Source organism: Parasteatoda tepidariorum, chromosome 8 (assembly GCF_982258835.1).
Source record: "Parasteatoda tepidariorum strain Cologne lab strain chromosome 8, Ptep-v5.0, whole genome shotgun sequence".
Taxonomy (NCBI): domain Eukaryota; kingdom Metazoa; phylum Arthropoda; class Arachnida; order Araneae; family Theridiidae; genus Parasteatoda; species Parasteatoda tepidariorum.
Window position 1 is genome coordinate 96,429,227 of NC_141762.1, and position 23,195 is coordinate 96,452,421.

The following is a 23,195-nucleotide window of genomic DNA, read 5'->3' on the forward strand; positions in this document are numbered from 1 at the left end:
TCGGATTGCTTCGCAATCCGATGCTCGCTTTACTCGCTCATTGGATACGTTCTTAACGTCTAGCTTTTGTATACTTTTTTGAACACTGAAGTTCCGAAAACTTTTCACTGTAGAAAATTCTAAACCTGTACATTTCAATATTAATTTGAAATTGCAAACAGTTCGCATATTTTTCTTAATCGCACTATTCTAAATTTCAGTTGTTGAGAAAAGTAACTGTTGTAAGTTTTGACTTTAAGTCTTTTTCACCAGAGGGCTAAAACCATGTGTTGTAAAACAATATGAAATAGTACTGAAAGCCGGATGTAAAGCATCGGCTTCGATGACGATAATTTTGTGAGAATTTTTTTGATAATTCGGTGAGAATTCACCCGATTAGACATATGATGCTCACTACGTACTCTTGCGCGCCGAAGCCTATCAATTAAAACGTATTAGCGTTTTATATAACATGGATTAGCCATATGATGCTCACTACGTTCTCTTGCGCGCCGAATCCAATCAATTAAAAATGAAAACTGTTGCCAGCGCGAGAAAAGAAATATCATCGGTTTTATTGATACATACGTACGTATTAGCGTTTTATATAATATGGATGCGTACCACTCTTGGAGACCAGTTGTTGAACCGATTGTCTTGACCTCCAGAGTGTCTTCTGATGGGCAACATTCCAGCGCTGGCCCCCCTCTTCATGTTACCGTCCGGACTGGCTGGGGCCACCAGGATCCGGGGAGGCTGGATGGTGTTGTCTGAATGACGTCTGCCAGGAAGATTGCCCTGCACCGACAGCAAGTTCGAGTCTGGAGACGAGGATGCTGGAAGAAAATAAATGGTGAGAATGGCATGAAGGAGTCTGAAGTTAAAACAAAAGGAACTTTTTATACAAAAACTTCCTTAACAAAAGTGAATGCTCTCCAGTTTCATTCGAAACAAGCAACATAAAATTTGTTTTAAAAGTCAATTTCTATTTAGGTCAACAAGGAAATTTTTTTGATTTTAGTTGCTTTTTATTAAATAGTTTTAATTCTTTTCTCCCATATAAAAATAAAATTAATTCATTAAATGTAATTAATATTTGAAAAAAAAACTGTATTACCATCTAGTGTCATCTACAACAAATTTTCAAAAAATGTATTTGAATTTGAGTGGATGAATAAAAAGTATTTAATCAAAGATTGAAAATTGAACAAGATATAGGGAGAGGGTGAACTAATAGTAGGAATTGAAAAAAAAGGCGCGTTGTATCAGACATCTATAAAAGTATAAATTTGGTGACGTGGAGCAAACGTACTACCATGCCATTTTCTTTAATGAATTTATCTGACACAGTGACTATAAAATAATTAAATGTTGTTGTTGTTGTTCATTTACGTCACACTAGAGTTGCACAATGGGCTATTGACGACGGTCTGGGAAACATCCCTGAGGATGATCCGAACACATGCCATCACAATTTTGATCCTCTGCAGAGGGGATGGCACCCCCGCTTCGGTAGCCCGATTACCTGCACGCGAAGTCGAGCACTTTACGGTAGAACAGTTTAACAAGGACCCATACCGCACACACTTTGTGCCTAAGCAGGCTGATCCAAGTGGTCAACCACCCGCACGCTGACCGTAGCCAGTGATGCTTGACTTCGGTGATCTGCTGGGAACCGTGTCTTAACGATCAGTCCACCGCGGGACTGAAATAATTAAATATTTAAATGTGAGCAATAAACTATTTTTTTAGTTCAAACAGAGCTATAAGCTAGAAATGATCACTGATGTTATTTTTAAAATACGGGAAACCTGAATAGATTATAGTAAAATTTAAAACAATGACTAACGCTTAACCCATCAGAAAATTCCATTTCGTTTTTCGCTCATCCCTATTTAATGAATAAATTAATATTTGAAAAAAAAAAACTGTATTAACATCAAGTGTTAATACAGTGTTAATACATCCACTACAGGTTTTAAAAAATGTATTTGAATATGAATGGATGAATAAAAAGTAATTTATTACCGATTGAAAATGTGAACAAGATATTGGGAGAGTATGAACTAATAGAAGGAATTGAATAAAATAGTTAAAAAAATAAAAACACAAAACAGTGTTTGCGTACTGACGTCCTCGGAAATGATTAGCTTGATTTTTGATATTGTTTTTGTTTTTTTCCTTCAATTTAATATTATTTTCCGATATCTAAACCAGCTGTTTTTAAGACTCTAAAAGACTCTGACAAGGAATCTCAAAATACAGATTAAGAGTTGAGATTATGGGCAAGATCGTTATTTTGTTCTATTGATATATATTCGCTAGATGCTACTTGAAAAGTTTGCACTATTAATTTGTTATGAGTCAAACGATGTCTGTTTTACTTGTGTTGCTAATAAATGAAAACAAATGCTCATTTTATTATTTTTCGAGTAAAAAAAAAAGAACACAAATTTTATTATTCCATTACCTAGCTCTATAATCTTGATATGAGTGAACTATATCTGTACTTACGCTCTGTTTCAAATGTGCTGCAAATAAAAATTATACTGTTCAATTTAGTATTTTTAAGAAAGAAATGTATGCAAATCGTTTATTCCAATAGTTTATACTTTGAATTTAATAGGAGTGAACTACGGAGGTTGTTTTTCAACTAAGAGTCGTTTTATTGTGTACACTAATTACACTAATAGGTGACGCGTGCGTCGCAACGAGTGCTTGCGTAGTCATTTCTTGGGACTGAGCTCACTGTACTCAGTTGCAGCTGTATAGGTAAACTGTGCGTCAGTTTTGTGTCTTTAAAATGTTCAAATTTAATCAATCGCCATCCACGCACGTGATAAGGTAAGCGATGCGTTTCATGTAACCTTACGACAACCTTGCGTCGGAATTTTCCTTTTGCTGTCACGAAAATGTTTGCACTAAAAACCTTTTTTTCAAATAAAGCAAAAATATTGCAATTTCAATCCTTTCATCCTAAAAGGATTTAAAAATTATGTTTTAAAGCTTTTTTTAAAAAAAGTATTGTTAAGCAAAAATAGTGCAGTTTCAAACCTTTCATCCTAAAATGATTAAAAACTATTTTTAAAGCTTTTTTTTTTTAAAAAAAAAAAGTATTGTTTTTTTGGTAAAATGATCTTTTAGGTCCAAAATGACGTGTTAGCTCACGTCACACTAGCGATAGGATCAAATTGCATCATCCATTAAAATTTCATGACAAGGTGGATTTTAGCTGAGCATACAAGACTTTGTGAAAAGGAACCTTATAATGACCTAGATATAAGATTATTTTCACCTCGAGACTAGCTTTATAAAAAAGATTTTTTTTTCATGCTTGAAAACCCTGAGACAACCTCGATTTAAGGTTATTATATAGAAGATTGTTTAACAAGGTTTTGGATTAGGGTAATGTGCATAGAATAGAGCTGATTGTGACAGATCTCGTTTTAAGATTAGAAGGTTTACACGTAAACCGCATAAAAAAAAACCTTGTTGGGTTTACATTGAAAGGTTTTTGCTGAGTCAAAATAAACCTTATTTTGCTATCTGGGTTGCATACATTCACTGGAAGATTTGTGAAGTAGCTAAATTTTTTGCCATGCAAACAGGAACATTTGCTACTCTATGACAATGACTCTGTCCGCAGCTCAGATCCCAGTCTCAGACCACCGGTCTCAGAATTTCGGACCACCCTTCCCAATAGCCCAGACGGACATTGCGCCGAGTGTCTTCATCTTGTCCGATATTTCAAACATCATTTTGGCGGCAATCACTACAACGATGACGAATACGGGAAAAGGACCGTGACCTCTTGGTTAAAGGCCTGGTTTCTTAGGACAGGACGCCGTCAGCTGGAAATCAGCGCTAACCTCTGATTGGTCCATTTGTGACTTTGATAGTATACATAATCGAACGCTCATCTTGAACTACAATTGCCGTCCAACTCTACTGCAGTTGGATTACAACGTGACGTTAATCACAGAAGCAATGGCGGACAACATCCAACAGCACATTGAAATCAGCCAAGATTTTGATTTCGACATTAAACATAGCTTCTTCATTAAACATAGCACTCTTCATTTAGCTCAGCTATAATGCGTTTTTTCTTGGACAAAGTCATTATTTGTTCTCTAAAACACTGGTCGACAATCACAAAATCAAAACAAATTCAAAATAAATATTTGTTTACGTTATTAACGCATGCGTAATGAGAGATATTGTCTGCGTTGGACCGACTGCTCAAGCTGAGCTAACAAAAAAGTATTTTTTTGGAGTCAGCTTTACGTCAACTTTCCGCTGACGCTCAGATAAGGCGCTAGTTCTAAGAAACCAGGTCTTGAGCTAACAAACCAGTATTTTGTTGGCGTCAGCTTTACGTCAACTTTCCGCTGACACCCAGATAAGGCGCTTGTTCTAAGAAACCAGACTTTTTAACGGATCAGGCGGTAAGTTTGCAAGAAGACGTCATTCTAAATCTAGTTGTAAAGTATGATAAGTGTTTAAACAAATTTGGCATTTATTACAACCGCATAAACGAATCACGACATAGGAATTTAAACTCGCGTGAATACGAATCACTACAAAGGGGTTTAAAAACGCGTGAATGCAAATCGCGATATTGGATTTTTAAATATCGTAAATAAGAATCTAAATTTACGATATTTAAATTGCCTGAATAAGAATTGCTATGAGCAACTTTCGAATCAGGTAAATACGAAAATCGACGTTTGATATTGAAATCTCGTAAAATAAGAATTGAAAATCGGAAATAAATATAATTATTTTATTTCAACGACTGAAGTTTCAGAAAAAGCGGAATATTTATATAAAAAAAAAGGAAGGAAGAAAAAAAACGAAATTTTTAGAGAATATAATTTTTTGATAAAAAGGTTCGAATGAAAAATATTAACGGCTAAGGAATGAAAAGAGCGCGAATTCTTCTTGTCACACCAGCAACTACGTTTCAGGCTCATCTTCATTTTCTGAATAACCAAGTTTTGTCTCAATGATTTATGCTTTGTTATTTATTGACTAATCTTTGCCTATGTTCTGCTTCAACCATACTGATAATAAATAAAGATTATTGTTCGTATATGCGGTTTTTGAAGTCGACAGGTACCATTCAGTTTATAATTCTACTAATTTGCATCATAAATTTAGTAAGGGTGAACTATAATTGTACCTAGTTAATATTTCACGTGATATGATAATAAAAAAAAATTATGTATTTTATTTATAACCGTCGTTAAACAGTCGATCAATTTTTCTTGGATTTACGACTACTAATGTTCAAATCCGTAGCCTTGTAATTTTGAACCCCATCCAGAAGACAAGAGAACTCCTCGATCAAGCATTGGGAGAAATTTGCTTTCGAGGAGGACATTTTGATTGAACAAACCAACATTTGCGTTACATGGGGAGGAAAACCACGAAAACCTACTACGGTTAGCCTGACGGCAAGAGGACTCTAACGCATGATCCGTCTACCACTGAAGATATTTCACGTCAGCAGTGTGGTCAGTGCAAGCCGGATGCGGAATTATATGGAACGTTTTAATCCCTGAGCCGTACCACGGCTCTGCAGGATTATCGAAATATCCATTCATGCAAATTTCACTAGTATTTTATGATATCCCAGATTAATTGGAATTCATCGAATTAATCTTTCGCCTTTGACTAAAAATTATGTTTTGATGGTTTTTTGTTTTTATTGGTCTGCAAAAATGGAAAGCGCTCTTTTTTTCAAATTTGTAAACAAACGTTTAAAAGTATAAATTATTGCCAATATGGTGGAAAATAATCAATATCTTCAAGTATGTATCAGTTTTTTTCTTGAATATTGAAATAATTTTCAGCTTGATTGTAATGAAATATTTCCTTTTTAAAAGTAAATAAGATCGAAACAGAAGCGTACATAATTATCTTCAAAATAATAATGATGAAAAAAAAACCCAACAACAACATCAGAACAAGAGCACATCGACATGCACGCACTGCAAATTAAACTTTTTCAGCAGCGGCCATCTTTTTAAAAGAGAGCGGATTTGTGGCGAACCTCCCAAATCTATCTGAGTTAATTACTCTCTTTTCAGTGCAAAGGTTCTAGCCTCTCTAGGGGAAAAGGGGAATCTCTCATTAGAGCTAGAGTAATTATTTTTCCTCTCAAGAGTTGTGTCAACAAGTAAGCCTCTTTATTGTGGTTGCGCATTTATATTTTATTTCTGTTTTAGTGGCAGAAATTCATAAGCGCCATTTTCACAAGAGAGCGAAATGTCTAACCAGAGTTAAATCATGCTACAAAATAAACTATGAAATTTGATGCTTTTAATTAGGTTTTGTAGAAACAAATTAGCAGTAAAAGCTCCAAAAGTTTACACTGAGTGCTTTAAATAGCGTAAACAGCTACGTTTAAAATAAATGCTATGGCTGTTCGCCAAAGTTAATGAAAAGTAAATCCCCGAATTCATACCCAAAAAGCATGTAACCTTACTGCAACCTTGTGGTCGGAATGTTCTTTTTATTGACACGAAAATGTTTGTACTAAAAACCTTTTTTCAAATAAAGGAAAAATATTGCAGTTTCAAACCTTTCATCCTAAAAGGATTAAAAACTATTTTTAAAGCTTTTTTTTTTTTTAAATGCATTGTTTTTTTGGTAAAATGATCTTTTAGATCCATAATGACGTTTTAGATGACGTCACACTAGCGATAGGATCAAATTGCATTGTCCATTAAAATTTCCTGACAAGGTGTATTTTAGCTGAGCATACAAGACTTTGCGAAAAGAAACCTTATTTACCACCTAGATTTAACATTATTCTCACCTTAAGACTAGCTTTATTAAGGATTTTTCCTCGTTTGAAAACCTTAAGACAACCTCGATTTTATATAGAAGTGGTTTTCCAAGGTTCGGATTAGGATAATGTGAGTATATTAGAGCAGATTGTCACAGATTTCGTTTCAAGGTTAGAAGGTTTATACGTAAACCACATCAAAACCTTTTTAGGTTTACATTAAAAGGTTTTTAATGCGGTTTTCGTATAAACCTTCTAACCTTAAAACGAGATCTGTGGCAATTTGCTACGCACATTACCCTAATCCAAAACTTCGGAAAAACAATCTTCTAAACAAAAACCTTAAATCGAGGTTGTCTTAGGGTTTTCAAGCGTGAAAAAATCCTTAAATTAAAGCTAGTCTACAGGTGAAAATAATCTTAAACCTAGGTGATTATGATGAATCAAGATGAATTTTTATTGGAAGCTATGTGTTGAGAGGCAATGCAAGTTTAAATCATTTTCAGACCACCGTGAGCAGAATTAATCATCAGCAAAAGGAATTTATCTTCATTAAAAATTCAAACTATTTTCCGTATTTCTAGAGCACTCACCTTTAAATTGGAACTCGGTGCTTGATGACAATACAAATTGTAATAGTTTCTAAACTGCTACGAGCAGAATTTATCTCCAAAAAAGTTTATCGTCTATCGAAAGTTTGTCTATTTTCTCCTCTAGTAGAATATTCAAACTGTAATTAAAGCTTTGAGCCTGGCTGATTGCTCTAACAACAGATATTTCCAAAATTTTCGAATAAAATTGATTTTCATTTTATTCCCAATTGAAATTTTGACTACATTGGCAAATAGGGTTTGAAAGTACGAAAACAAGATTATAGGAATCAGAATTTTTGAAAAAACATTAGTTTTATGGATCGAAATTTAAAAAGGTTGAAAACTTTTTATTTACGGCCAATAGCAAGTTAGACTCTGCCCTTCACTGAAGGGAGAGTGTGCAGCGATCACTATATAAAGCCTATTAACTCTCTCTGTTTTGGGGTGTACACCCCATTCTATGATGGTTAAAGCATCCGATTACGGACTCAGAGGTCTATGGTTCGATTCCAACCGGTGCCTGCGAACATCATTCCTGCATTTCGCCACATTTGTGACTATAGACAGAGAAGAACGTAACTATCTCACAGCTCAGCAGATGGCAGCACTAGGCTATTTAATTTCGTTCCACAGTTAACTCTGATCCAACAAACAAATCACGCCTGGGTCACCATGGAGGAGGCGTGCGGGAGAGGTGTTGGTTGGCCCCGGGTGGGGATCGAATCAACTAATGTGGAGGAGTGTGGAAGACGCTTTTTTTTGGCGCTGAAGGGGATTGAACCAGGGACCTCATAGTTGGATGTTCTAACCACCATCGAAAAGAAGTACACCCCTAAGTTTGGTTTGATCCCGACCGGCGTCAACTTCCGCACTAATCCACATGGTGGCCCAGACGGGAATTGTCTATCTGCTTAAAGTGAACCGTTGAATGAATGGAGTAATGTAATGCTACCATCTGTAGAGGAACGAAACGATTGCATGTACTTCGTTGTGCATGGTTGCCTGAAAAAATATTCTTGAAAATTTAAAAAATACAAACTAATTAAGGGACACAAAATAAAAATAAAGAGAAAAATAATAAGATAAGCGTCTAAAGAACAAAAGTCTGTCTTCTAAAAATCTGTTCACAAAGAAAAGTTTGTAAGTTTTTTTTCTCCGAGTAACGGGTTTTCCTTTCATCAGACAGCGTGGATTCAAATTTTATACGAGGTATAATTTGTTCGACTAGAGGTATAATTGTGTGTCCATACCTGAATTTGTTCTTCTAACTACATCGTCCATACTGACTGACGTTCTTCTTGATTGTAACCGCAACAGGGGTGGTCTGTGAGGATAGCCTGTTGCTGATTCCATAGAATATTGCACAGGTAGCCTGAAAGACACACATTAAAAAAATATAAATAGGTAGTAATAATTATGATATGAGGAATATAAATTAAAAAAAGGAAAAGGATCATAATATGAAGAATATCGGCCGTTATAATTGTAATATGGGAAGTACAAAAAAAGGTAAAGTATTAAATGTAATATAAAGAACATAATTAAAAAATTTCTTTAAGCAGCAATATAACTATCACAATTTCTGAAAACCATTTAACTCTGTTGCACTATTATTAATTTCCCTTAATAAATACGCAAAAAAAAAACATTTGCAAAAATATTTTGCATAAATGTAAAAGGGTAACGAACAGTATTTTATATCAGTACTTTTCCGTAAATACTTTTGTTTGAACAATATAAACATTGATGAACAGGGTGGGCCTCAAATAACCATCGTTTTTGGTTTCAAAACGCAAAAGAATAAGGTATTTAATAGTTGCTCTAAGAACAAAACAATAGTTCAAATTTAAATTATAGGTTTGTAATGAACGATTATGAAAATAGAAGCTATTCCGAAATTAGATACTTAAAAATATATTTTCATATTTTTTAAAGATTTTGATTGTAAATTATAAATTTTTTTGTATGGAACTGGAGAGCCACAACTTTACATCAAAAGAGCCGCAGGTTGCTGATCCCTGAACTTTTCTTAAAATTTTTTTCAATTATTTCCTTAGATTGACTATTATAATGTCCAATCCATAAACAATTTTCATTCTACTAACTCAGTGGTCGCAAGAACTGAATTTTTTTTTGAAGTTAACTTCAACTACTTTATACGGTTATTATGGTTTAAAATCATCGGATTGCTTCAAGTGTAAGGCACTTAAACTATGACTTTTTTTTATTTTTCTTGGCCAGAGAGCTTCCAGAAACAGAGTTAAAAGTTAAATTCAGGAAAAGAATCATCCTCTTTTAAGATATACGAGATGGAAACTCAACACGAAAAGTGACACAAGTTTATCTGAATCGATCGATTGAAAATGCGCTCTAAGTAATCAATTAAGGGATAAATGAAAACCGATGATGTCGGCATCAACAACATATTCTATTTAATGTATTAATTATACTAGTCAAAAAAAGGTTTTATAGAAAAAAATAATTATTGAGATTTTACTCAACAGTGAAAGAAAAAAGAAACATGGTGCATATTTTCTTACTATTACTCGAATAAAAAATACTGACTTGTTTAGAAGAGTTCATTTTGGCGTCATTTTGAGTATCGAGTTTAATATATACTTTTCTTTCCAGTGGAAAATATTATTCTCCAAAACACAATTTTATTCGCAAAATTTGCGATTTTGTCACACTTGGCGAGGTGGCGAATGCTTTGCGCGGGCGCTGTATATGAGTGTATTGTTTTTGTCGTATACCATAAGGTAAGAAGGGTGCCAGTGGTGCCATCTGTGACCAAGAATTCGCTTGTGCTACAGACATAAACTGCTGTTTGTAGAAAATGCAACACCATGAAGGAATCATCAGAATCAAATGAAATTCGCAGCAAATGTCAATTATAGGATATTATGCAAATTAATAAAGTTTCAGAGCCATCGCGCGTGCGTGGCGCGCGCAGCGCCCTCTGAATTGATGCTGAAAGCGTATAAATAAAGTGCTGTAGCGGGACGTTGAAAATAGTCTATGATTATTTGTTAGTGGCAAACGTTTAGTGAGACCTGAGTATGCCTCCACGACGGAAGAATAAGAAATTCAAGCAACTTACGGAGTTTGAACGAGGGAGGATAATCGGCCTTCGAGAAGGAGGATTTTCCTATCGCGCAATAGCAGCTCGTATGCAGCGGAACAGTTCCACAGTGATGCGAGTTTGGAAGCAGTGGACCGACGAGCACCGAACAACTCGAAAAACAGGCACTGGACGACAGAAGGTGACGTCAGAGCGCGATGATCGACACCTGCTCCGCATGGCGGTGAATGATCGCACAGCTTCCTCCAGGCAGCTGGCAGCACATTGGTCTACTGCTACAGGTGTACAATTGTCGGCTTCGTCAATTCGTCGTCGTCTGCTGCGCCGTGGATTGCGTGCAAGGGTGCCATTATACAGGATTCCCCTCACGGCGGATCATCGACGGCTGCGTCGGCAGTGGGCTCTTGAGCACAGAGACTGGCGAGCTGATTGGCACCAAGTTGTCTTTTCAGATGAATCACGCTTCAATTTCTGGACCCATGATGGCCGTGTTCGTGTTAGACGTTATGCCGGTCAACGCTGCCTTCCTGAGTGTATTATTGAACGACATAGGGGTCGAACACCCGGAGTTATGGTCTGGGGTGCGATTCCGTATCATGGACGATCCAATTTGATACGAATTGAGGGTAATCTCAATAGCAACAGATACGTGCGTGAAGTGCTACAGCCCGAAGTCGTTCCTTTCCTTCAAGGCATCCCTGGAGCTATCTTTCAGCAGGATAATGCACGCCCACATGTTGCGCGGACTGTTAGAGACTTCTGTTCAGCACAACGCATGCAACTTCTTCCTTGGCCTGCTTATTCGCCGGATATGTCGCCTATTGAGCACGTGTGGGATATGGTTGGTCGGCGTCTCACTCGTGATCCGCGTCCTGCAGTTTCCAAAGACGAACTTTGGTTGCGCATACAAGCGATATGGAATTCTCTTCCTCAAGCAGATATTCAACATCTGTTTGACTCCATGCCACGTCGTATAGCAGCACTTATTGCAGCGCGTGGTGGCTGCACCAAATACTGATTTCGGACGCTTAATTTGTTTCTTTTGTTTTGAAAATTTCATCATTTATTTGTATCAGTACAAGTCGTTTCTGCATTAAATTTCATTTGATTCTGATGATTCTTTCATGGTGTTGCATTTTCTACAAACAGCAGTTTATGTATCAGCCCGTTTCACAGAGAAGGTACATTCACGCAACATCCATCCGCAGATCGTAATTTTTACCTGAACCAGACCATGATCAATCTTCAATCCAGTATCCCCGGAGGTATTGATTTGCTATGGGGAACTTGGAGGACTTTGTGACCCCGACAAATTTACCGTTCACCAGTCTTCGGAAAGCGGGAATTGAACTCACGACCTCTTGGACATGTTGGTAGGGCCAAACGCCCTACCAACCAGGCTATTCCGGCCTCTCTCTCCATATATATATATATATATATTAATTTAAATATTTTAGTTTTAGAATTTCAAAATTTTAATAATTAATTAATATTTTATTAAGTCTAATATTTTAGCTACGCGATGTTACTTTTTTAACAACCCTCTTAGTATTGTAGTTTTTATAATAAAATATATTAGAAATTAAAAAATAAAAATACATTTTGAAGTTATATGTTTGCGTATGAAACATTTTTGTACCAAATACGAATTAATAAAAATAGTTTTATTGACAGCTACAAAAAAAAAGAATTTTTTCCCTGCTATTTGTTATTAACCTGCAATTATAAACAATCTCGTTAATACCTTTCGTCTATTTGAAATAAACAACTCTAAGTAAACTTTTTATATAGTTTTCGAATTGTTTGTCCTGAAGTTCTAATCGCTTTAATCACATATTGCACGAGTTTAATTGCTTTCCAAATATTTGCGATGCTTGGATTTTTTAAATTAATATAGCACTGCGTTCTCATCGAAAGTTTAAAAAAAAACTTTCTGTATGACTGTAGAGAGAATGAACTAAATAATTTAGAACATAAAGGGTATATTCTTTCTTGTTTTCACCTTTGAATGGAATCATTAATAATTCAAAAGAAAGTATTTTCGCGTACTAACAAGGGAAATTAGGGAAGTGTGACTCGCCAATTTTGAAATAAACTCGTGGGATGTATGCCTTATGAGGAATAATTTTAGGGGGGCAACATTCGTTTCGGCCCATAGAAGGTCCTTTGAGAAATAAAAATAATTCAATATATAGAAAAATCAGTATTTTATTACTTCAATGCAGACTATTAGTTATTGTAATTGTCTCAGACTCCAATTAATTCGTAATTAATTGGATAACTAATTCATTTGCTAATTAATAAATTAGTTAGCAAATGAATTAATTAACTAATTAATTAATTTGCAATTACATACTTCAATTAATTTGGAAAATTTTTTGAATAAAAAAATTAAATAAATTTGATGTCAAATTTTTTTTTTTAATTAACCTAACAGGTTTTTCTGAAAAACTACTGATATATAAAATTTTCGAAATCAATTTTGACAAAAAATATGCATTATATAGTACGTGTAAGTACCACAATATTAATTGGAGTATGAGATAATTGCAATAACTAATAGTCTGAATTGAAGTAATAAAATACCGATTTTTCTATATATTGAATTATTTTCTATCTCTCATAGGATCTTCTATGGGCCGAAACGAATGTTGCCCCCCCCTAAAATTATTCCTCATAAGGCATACATCCCACTAGTTTATTTCAAAATTGGCGAGTCACACTTCCCTAGTTTCCCCTGTTAGTTGTTATTGTTTGTTTACATCGTACTAGAGCTGCACAGTGGGCTATCGGCAATGGTCTGAGAAACATCCATGACGATGATCCGAAGTCATGCAATCACAATTTTAAACCTCTGCAGAGGGGATGACTCCTCTGCTTCAGTAGCCAAACAACCTGCACGAGAAGTCGAGCACTTAACGGTAGAACAGTTTAACGAGGACCGATGCCGCATACCCTCGGTCCTTTTGTAGGCTGATCAAAGTGGTCACCACTGAGTCGTCAAGCATCATTGACAGCAGCCAGTGATGCTCGACTTCGGTGTTCTATTGGGAGCCGTGTCTTAACGATCAGTCCACTGCGGGTCTCGTGTACTAAGTAGTTTTAAAATAAGATAGACTGCAGTTACTATGGAACTATTTTTCGAAATTAAGTTCATTCGGAAATAGCATGTTAATAACCATAACAAACTTATAACAGTTTTTATAACTGTTATGAGTTTGTAATGACAATTCAGGAGTATTTTTTTCCTTAGCTAGAGTCCTCTATGAAAATTGCGCATAATTTCGCACGGAAGACATGCAAAAATGTAGTGACAATGAAAAAGCGTTTATGATGTAATTGTTTTTTTTTTTTTAAAAAACTTACTCCAACACTAAATTGCTTAAATTCGAAAAAAATGTGGACAGCCTAAAGATTATTAATTTGTTTTAAGGCTTTTTTTTTAGAAGGTTCTGTCATCGCATGAAATAACTCTGTTTTCAGAATGCTATTTTACAATTGCTATGATTTTGCAACATTTATTCGTGACTGTTTGTTCAAGTTCAGCCTATTTTCAAACAGCGAAAAGCGAAAATCGCGCCAAAAATCAATATAGCATACTCTCGATATCTCCAAGTTGAGGGAACGCTAAAAAATTTCGAGATAGCTAGTTTTCGAGATAACAAGTTCAGAGATAAATATGTTCTAAGGAGTTGGAAAAATATATTCTAAGAAATATACTCTAAAAAGAAGATGCATGAAACATCAGAATAACTACTAATAAATATATAAGTAATGATAGTACACTATAAGCCTAAATGCAATAATGATAATTTTGTTTTTTAAAAGCAAGACAAAAATAATTAAGCATTAAATATAAAAGAATTGGTCAAAATATTTAAGTTCTTTTACCCGCTCTAAAACTTAAATAATTCTTTACTGCGGCACGAAGGTATATATAATTTAAATATATAGTTTTGCCAGGTACTTAAACTATTAACTGTGGATTTATTTATTTATTATTTTTTGAAAAAAACCCTTCTAAAACACTGTTTATGGATTTCATCTAGGTGGAAAAAATCTCTTCGAATCGATGATATTTTACAAACGATTTTAATTTAAGCAATAAGTCCTGACGATTCATTTCAGCAAATATAGTTTGCACAACTTAAAATTTAAAGTTTCATTCGACTTTAAGGCACTTGAACTGTTGATCTTTTTATTTTCTTATCCCTGCCAAGAGATTTTTAGAGCAAAGTTAAGGATGAAAAAGGATAGAATTTATAGCTACTATAGAAGTAGATTTTATAGCTATAGTAGTAGATTTTATAGCTATAGAAACAGATTTTATTACTATAGAAATAGATTTATAGCTATAGAAGTAGATTTTATAATTATATAATATATACCTAGAGAAATAGATTTTATAACTATAGAAAATAATTCATATAAAATTTAGAAGCATGGTTCGAAATCATCATGCAATCCTTCTGATAATATTACCTTTTTTGCCAATTATAATAATCTACAATTATTCTATAAATGTTTATTCCTATATTTTTATAACATATCCCACTTCTTACTAAATTATAAAACCTTTGATTTATACTTCAAATACCAGAGTTGATGAAGATATAAATTTTTTTGTTACGTTTTATAATAGAACCGATGAAAAATAGATACATTCACAAATTTTCATTAATATGCAATCGAACAAAAATGTTCGGCGATGTAAAAATTTTCATTCTAGCATGTATTTAATAAGACTAGTCAGGGCACGCAAACATTTTAAGAAGTTGGTGCTTGTCGTACCAGCAAATATTTCTTACAGAGAGCATAAGTTTTAAATGGGGGAAATACTCTGTTCCAATTTGAATCAGCAATTTGTATTTTAGGAATAAGAACTTACATTTCTGAAGAAGGTATGGAGAGTTTCTCTAGTTTTAGTTTGTTCCTCTGACTTCTGGCCACATGTTCCAACATGTCCCTCAGCAACTCCATTAAGGCTGTAAACTAAACACAAAACAAATATATATATGTAATTTAAAATAAATAATATAACATACTTCTATATTATTTATATATTTAAAATGAAATATTTTTTTAAAAAAATATTTTATTTTAATAGTTATTTTCCTTCTTTCCTTTTCATCAATCTTTCCATTTCTTTAATTTCTTCCATGTTTTCTCTATATTTTTAACTTATTTTATGAGTTCTATATACTTGCAACTTGTGTGCAGCAAATAAAACTTACTAATGATCTTAATTTTCTTCGTTTTCCTCTTTTTTTTCTTTTTATCCTTTTTGCTTTCATTGTCATATACATATATAAATGGTGCTTCTTTAGTTAGTGACAGTGCCCCCAAGGTGTACAAATTTATTATTATTTTTGACAAAATATTCTAAAATATTTGTGCTAAAGGCGGGGATTACAGTACACATTTTGTAAAACTAGAAATATGTTTGTGAAGATAAGTAAACAAAATAAAATGAACACTAAGTTTTATAAATATTACTTCGATAATTTATAAACTGAAAATAAATACTTGTTTAAAAAAACATACTAATACTGTGCCGATGTGGTATAAAATGATATAACTCTGTGACTAGGAGTGCGAGAACTAAGTGCTGTAGCACTTAGTTCCTCTCTGTCTTCAACTTTAAAAATGCTATTGGGATCTTTTATTTTTTGTTTTGTATTAAATTGTAATATAAATGTTGGAAATACGTAAAGGAATGTCAACGTGTAAGGACAAGTTTCTAACGAACTTCATCCTAATCCTGATATATCGCCACTCACGCTTGTGTGCGTGTCTCTAAGAGGCCGCTTAAGCCTCATCTTCCTCACCCTGTTGAACCGAAAGGTTTACTTTGTTGGAGGTTTCATAGCATTTCCTTTCTCTTGATTCGTTCAATATTTCATGACTGCGGAACGTGATTACTGCACGACAACGAAATTTCGCTTCTTCCTAAAATGTGGGTATTTGAATAATTAATATGGAACTCCTTAGTGATGGCGTAGATTTAGAAAATTAATATTTTACTCATCAAAAACAATATCGAACAGAACAGCATCGGTGTTTTTCTATACCCGCTTTGAAAAAAACTAAATTTTTGTAAAGCAGCACTTTTTTATTCCAATCTATGATGGTTTAATGGAATCAAAGCAAAAGTTTAAGAAACTTTTTATATTATTATTGTTTTAAGGTTATAGTATGATTAGATTACTTTAAGATGGTGTAAAAATCAGGTGTTATAGGGCCACTGCCACTAGTAAGAAAAACGCTAGTAAAATCTGTGGAATTTCTAGTAAGGAATATAGGTTAATCCCGTTTCATCACCTGATAAAATGTGGAAGCGTTTCTAATCTTCTAATTGTTTTTGAACTGCTTTCTGTTCCAATCAAACAGGCTTTGATGCCCACCCTGCCTTTCTAAGTTGTGATTAGCATTCATGTTTTCTCCTCCTTTAAATATTGATTAGCGACATCTAATTTGTATAATTATTGATTTAATTTTTGAAACAATTCATAAAATATATATCAAGAGCGACGATTACGAAACACTTTGAATGAAAAAAAAAAACCATTAGTTTGAGTGATTTGTTAAATTTTCTTTTAACTGCTTGCTAAATTTTAGACTATGAAAAAAGTTTCTGTAAAAAATACAGAGGAGTTAAATGCAGGTTACAGATTAATCTACTGTAAGAGAATGTCAGTTTCATAAAGTGTGTATTATATTTGTTTCATCTGTTTAAGTAAAGATTGAAATCATCTGATTTGAAAAGACTTTTAATTAAAGAATTGAGAGATATTTGAATATATTGTATAATTTGAGAGATATTTGATATATCGTCTTAAAAAAAATTTTTTTTTTCAGTGATCTATAGAGCAAAAACTAAGAATAACTTTGAATGTGAACGGAGACTCAATATCTTAATCGTCAAAATCTATAAAAGTTATTTACTTTTTTTACTAAAAAATGCATATTAATCCACAGAATAAGAATATTAAAATAGGTATACAAATTAGTTCGGTCCGTTTTTTTGTGTGATCAAAAATGCATTTGTTTCAGAATAAAATGAATGAACAGATTAATCAAAGTATTGTTCACCGCTGGCTACTACTTTTTCCCACCTCTCAGGCAATTTTCGAATTCCATCTCGAAAAAATGTCTCGTCTTTTGAGGCGATCCAAGTTAGGAGTCAATTTTCGATTTCTGCGAAAGAAGTGAACAGGTGACTTGTTAAATCGTGCTGCATCCGTCGGAATAACCAGCAATCAGAAGGAGCAATATCCAGTGAATATAGCGGGTGCGGTAAAATATCCCACTTGAGCGTTTCCAAACAATTTTTTACGACTTTTGTGCCATTTGGCTGACCGTTATTAGGCAGAAGAATAATTTTGTAACGTCTTTGCTCGTATTCCGGCCGTTTTTCTCGTAATGCACGGCTCAAACGAATCAATTGTAGTCTATACCGATCGCCCGTAATGGAATCACCAGATTGTAGCAGCTCATAGTATACAACACTATTCACCATTCTTCATTCACCATTCTTGAAGTGTCAAAACCCTTCCCTGCATGAGTTATCAGTTGGAGCATTGTCACCATAAACTTCTACAAGATTTCGACGCGCTTCCGCTGCTCTTTTCTTCCAATTAAAGCAGAGACATAAAAATTCCCGCAAATGGTGCTTCATTACCACAAAACTTGACATACTCAAGAAAGTAAAAGACAGGGTTTTTGTATGAAAATCAAAGCGATATAAACTGAATATCATTGACAGACGTATAACCTCCCTGAAATCACCGAACCAGCTGTCACCATGAAACATTCATAACAGCAGAGCCGTCTCTTTAAAACGGACTGAACTAATTTTTACTCCCAATAATTTTTAAACTAACATTACTGGGACCTTTACCTATTTGGTGCTTACGGTTTATGTAGGATGAAAATTAGGTGATTGCCTATTTATTTCATATTTTATTCAAAATATCGAATAAATAATTTAACTGATACAGCTTCGAAAATTAAATCTATTTCTAAGAACTTTCTTCAAAGTGTATTTGGTTCGTAAATGTTTTCTTATGGACATAAATAGTTTTGAATTTTTTTATTACATATTTAAAATTTATTATATTATTATATTTAATACATATTTAAAATTGGTTTTTATCGTGCTCATTTTTGAATAATGCGATGTTGAAGACAAGGAAAAGAAATACCTGATCCAGCTTGAGTGCAGGGCTGACGACCACGGGAACTAGCGATGGCATCACTTTAGTTGCTAACAAGTTCACAGTTAATCCATACCTTTTGTCCCCCAACATGAATTTGTAGATCCCTGGAAAACATCATACATCTCTTTAAAACTCTTTCAAAAAATAGTGAACAATGAGAAATTTGAGTTCGGGGAAACGGGAATTCCTGCTTGTTCTTGTTTACAAAAAAAAATATCTTTGCAGTCGAACCTCTGTTTAACGAAGTAGCTAAATCTCGATAAGTTCGCTATAAGGAAAATTCGTTAAATAGAAAATCCCCTTTTGAAATACTCAAACAACACAAAACAGGTTTTAAATTCATAAACACTAGACATAATTAAAATACCGATGGATACACCTTTATCTTGTGAACTAGTATCTACTATTTATTTTATAAATCTTAACCATAAAAGAAATTTGCATGGAAACCGAGAATAGAGCAAAACATCATCCGGTGTTACACTATCGTGCTACATACATTTTCAACAAAAAAAAGAACTAAATTTATGTGTTAAATAATAGCTGCATTTATTACAAAAGTAATTTTAAACATACATTACCACATGTGTTCTTAAGTTTAATTGCTACTTATAAAATCCGTTAATTTTGTCTGAGTTTTTCGTTTGACATGCAAACAAAAAGGGAAAGAGATATTACTGCTTTCTTTAAAAGTTAAGTGGCTTCGAAAATCAATTCAAAGTCATTTCACCCATGAAATGCGGATTTTGGGAAAATGGATCTCAAAGGAAAACTCGTTAAGCAGAAAATTCACTTCGCTATTTGGAAGTTATTTTACGAAGAAATTTCCAAAATGTTCTTAGGTTCATCGAAAAAAAAATCGCAAAATAGAGAAATTCTCAAAATGGAAGTTCGTTAAATAGAAGACCGACTGTATATGATATAAGGAAGATAATTAAATTTATTTAAATTTTTTAGTTTATGCAAAATTAACATTTTTCTATAATTTTAACTTAATTTGTATATTCCAGCCAGCTTCATTACTAGTTGAAAATAATTCCAGTAGATGGCAGTGCAATAGCAATGGGATGCTTTTTCTCAACAGGTGATATCTAAGTTTGTAGAGAAGAAACAATTTCTAGAGGAATAGGAGGACGCATTTTTTTTCGAATGGTAATATATTTGTCTAGTGTTCGGTAAATGTAACAGTTATTGTACTGAAGTGTTTTAAGAAAAGACAGTAAATGAATAGTAATTAAAAAGGCAGTAAATAAACAAAACCAAACATTATTCCTTTGTTCGAAACAAGTATTTTTATCAAATGATAAATGAAAATAAAAAAAAGGATATTTTTTTCACACTGAAATTATACAGGTGTGTAGAAAGATGTACAAGGAGTACAATGGAATAAAAAAAATTTAAACATTCGACATAGTTCGAGAAATATTATTGATTAAATTCGTAGCAAAAACCACCATACGGGCCGCTCTTAGAACTTCGGAGTTAAAACTTGGTGTGCTGCCTCCATATTTGTTTATAACGTAATATAGTTTTTTTTCCCTTCAAAATTCCAATTTGTTCGTAAGTTATTGAAAATGTACGTGCTTTTTTGCAAATGTTTTACAACTCTTTCGTTTTAGGCTATATTTTGCTTTGCAGCACAAAATCTATCACACTTAGACCTTTAAAATTTCAAAGGAGAGTAGAAGTACAAGGTGTACGAAGAATGTACAACTAAGCAATCAGGAAAAAAAATATCCTGTTTGGTCGATCTGTACCACATTGAAATGCAATTACGGAGTTTAAATTAACAGAGTTATATTGAGTTTAATACAAATGAGTGAACTTAATACGAAGTTTTGTCTAAATTACAAATTGCTCGAAAGTTTTTGCAAATTTAAGTGCTTTTACAAGATTTTTTCATTTTTTTTTTGCTTTTTATATTAACTATTTATCTATTGTTGTAAAATTTTATTTTTCCTTTCCAGATCTTTAGTTCTTTATTTCATATGCTTACGCACGAGGAGTAGATTTCAATCAAAAATAACAAAAGAAACAGAAAGAAAGAGAGAGATCTTATGTTGCCAGGTTCTTGGTCTAATTATTAGATGACCTGCAAAATACTATGCAAAATATATATATATATATTTCTCTTACACGGCAACAAAAAAAAGCCTCATTACAACTCCCCGAATGGCAACTCTAGAAAATCGACCCATGATTGCCGCTAAAAATGTCACATGCCAAATCTAGCTGAGATGGCTCAACATATAGCGCTTTTAAAAACGGAAACTGAAATAACCAGAGATAGCATAAGCTAGGCAGAAGTGAGAAGTCTTTGTCGATAGATCTCTATTTTAGTATTTTGTCGAAAGCGCTTTTTTTCACGAATTTATATATTGCGAATTTATTTGACGATTTTTGATTTATATCACGAATTTATTTGTTTTACTAGAACTTATTTGTTTATGCAGGTTTTTCCATTGCAATTCACTTATTTCAATTTTTAATAGACTTAGTTATAGCCAAAATTTTAACCTTTCTAAAGAGATATCAGTTTTAGAAATTTTATCTTCAGATTTTCTACTATAGCACATTTCTAATAGGTTTAACGAATTACGTGTCATTTATTTGAGTTCAAATTTATTTTAATGACTTAGTATTTACTACAAAGATGTAATTTTTTTTTAAAAAAAAAGTTGTTATATGGATTTGAATGATTGTTTTGAATTCTTAGAATTTTGTGCATTTGCAATGTACCTAAGTTAGTAGTGAGCGAAGCGAGCTTGGTTTGCGAAGCAAACCATATAAGATCGCGTAGCAATTTTCGGACGTTGGAGAGCGTTAGCGAGCAGGGGGCGCAGTCCACTAGTCTTAATTGGGTACAATATAAAAAAAACACAACTACTTCCACTTAGTAGGAATAACATTTACCATGACGCAATGCTAAATTCTATGCCACTATCCACATAAATGCCACTATCCACATAAATCAATTATTAATCAAAAATCGAATATCAATTACTTTTCTTTATAATGCAATAAAATCTGGCGAGCAGCTATTTAAACGATCAAACACTTCGTTTGTTTATTTGTGGCTTGAAGTTAGGCTCGCAGAAAATGCCGTTCATGGGTTAAATTTAGTAGGAATAACACAACCTGTGACGTAGGCTATAGTATACCCAATTATTAGGTGATACTCTACAGCTTTATTGTTTTTAAGCGACTGAAACTGAAACCGGTTTGCACTTGTTTATGTTCGTGTATCAATTGGTTGGGATTGTAATGCAATATGTCAAGAATAAATACAAATAGGAAGTATACGAAAAATCTCCAGAATAAAAACCCATTACATGCATGATTAAATATAAAAGTATTGCCTATAAGCTCGTTCAAAACGTTTAATTATTAAAACACTACAGTGCGTCAAATAATTTGGTCTAATTATTAACATTATACTAATATAATACCTGATATAATAAATATTCTATATGTATATAACATATCGTCGCATTTATCCAATGGTCGAATATATATTATATATCGTCGAATTTAACCCATTGATACACGAAGGTAAACAAGTACAAACCGCGTAAAAACAACAAAGCTGTATAGTATCACCAGATAAAGATTTTACATAGAATCTTAGAGTGCGTTTAATAATTTAGCCAGGGATACCAAACGAAAGGCTATATATTTTAAATACAATTTTTGCATTCGTCACTTTGTGAATGAAGTTGAAAGTTAAGTTCTTACATCATTTAACGAATCTCTTTAACCGCAATTCATATGAGTATATTAATGGAATTTGCAACAAAAATACACAATTTCAATTCACTAGCATATAAGACATGTTAACTATCTTTGATGGGGTATCTTTTCATAAGTTGGCATTGTCTGTAACTTCTCTCCCAACAATTGTAAAAAGGTTGATAAGATCGGACACCGATATAAATTCTCAAAATGTCACGTATAATTACACTATTCAAATAATAATAATAATAAAAACAATCCTCCTAAACTCTTAATTTAGAAATCAAACAAAATCAAAAACGTAATGTTGACAGCACAGTTAATTTTAACCCTTAAATTAAAGAAACAAAAATATTTATAGGAAAACAATAACTTTATGACATGCTAATGGCAACCAAATCAATATGAAAATTAATGGGGAAAAACTGGATCCTACCACACGATTTTCCGGACAATAAAAAATTCACCGACAACAATTGAAAACTGCGACACTATCATTAGATTTTTATATATAGTAAGAGTTTAGATATTATATTTTATGTATATATATCAAACGTTAATGTTTCAAGGTCAAGTGACACTGCCCGGTATACATTTGCCCGGTATACCCTACACTGATGTTTTTTTAAGATTAAGTGCCACTGCCCGGTATACCCTACACTGATGTTTTTTTAAGGTCAAGTGCCACTGCCCGGTATATATTTGCCCGATACTCCAAACACTGATATTTCTTCTAATTTATCGTCAGTAAGTATTAAAATATAGAATAAATATAAATATAATAATATTAATGAATA

At 33.3% G+C, this 23,195-nt stretch overlaps 2 protein-coding genes across 5 annotated transcripts in view; one reads left to right on the forward strand and one right to left on the reverse strand.

Moving 5' to 3' along the window:
• LOC107453622 (ankyrin repeat and BTB/POZ domain-containing protein 2) overlaps positions 1-23,195 on the forward strand; it is a 442,842-nt gene that overhangs the window by 235,467 nt on the left and 184,180 nt on the right. The window lies entirely within an intron of this gene.
• Positions 1-23,195, reverse strand: part of LOC107453616 (SCY1-like protein 2) — a 556,894-nt gene that overhangs the window by 14,170 nt on the left and 519,529 nt on the right. For all 4 annotated transcript variants that reach the window (XM_087169467.1, XM_087169470.1, XM_087169468.1 and 1 more), the window contains 4 exons: positions 18,652-18,770; positions 15,336-15,439; positions 8,616-8,737; positions 604-815 (listed from right to left, as the gene is read on the reverse strand). In XM_087169467.1, coding sequence (XP_087025593.1) covers positions 604-815; positions 8,616-8,737; positions 15,336-15,439; positions 18,652-18,770 — 557 coding nt within the window. The remainder of the gene's footprint in view (positions 1-603; positions 816-8,615; positions 8,738-15,335; positions 15,440-18,651; positions 18,771-23,195) is intronic.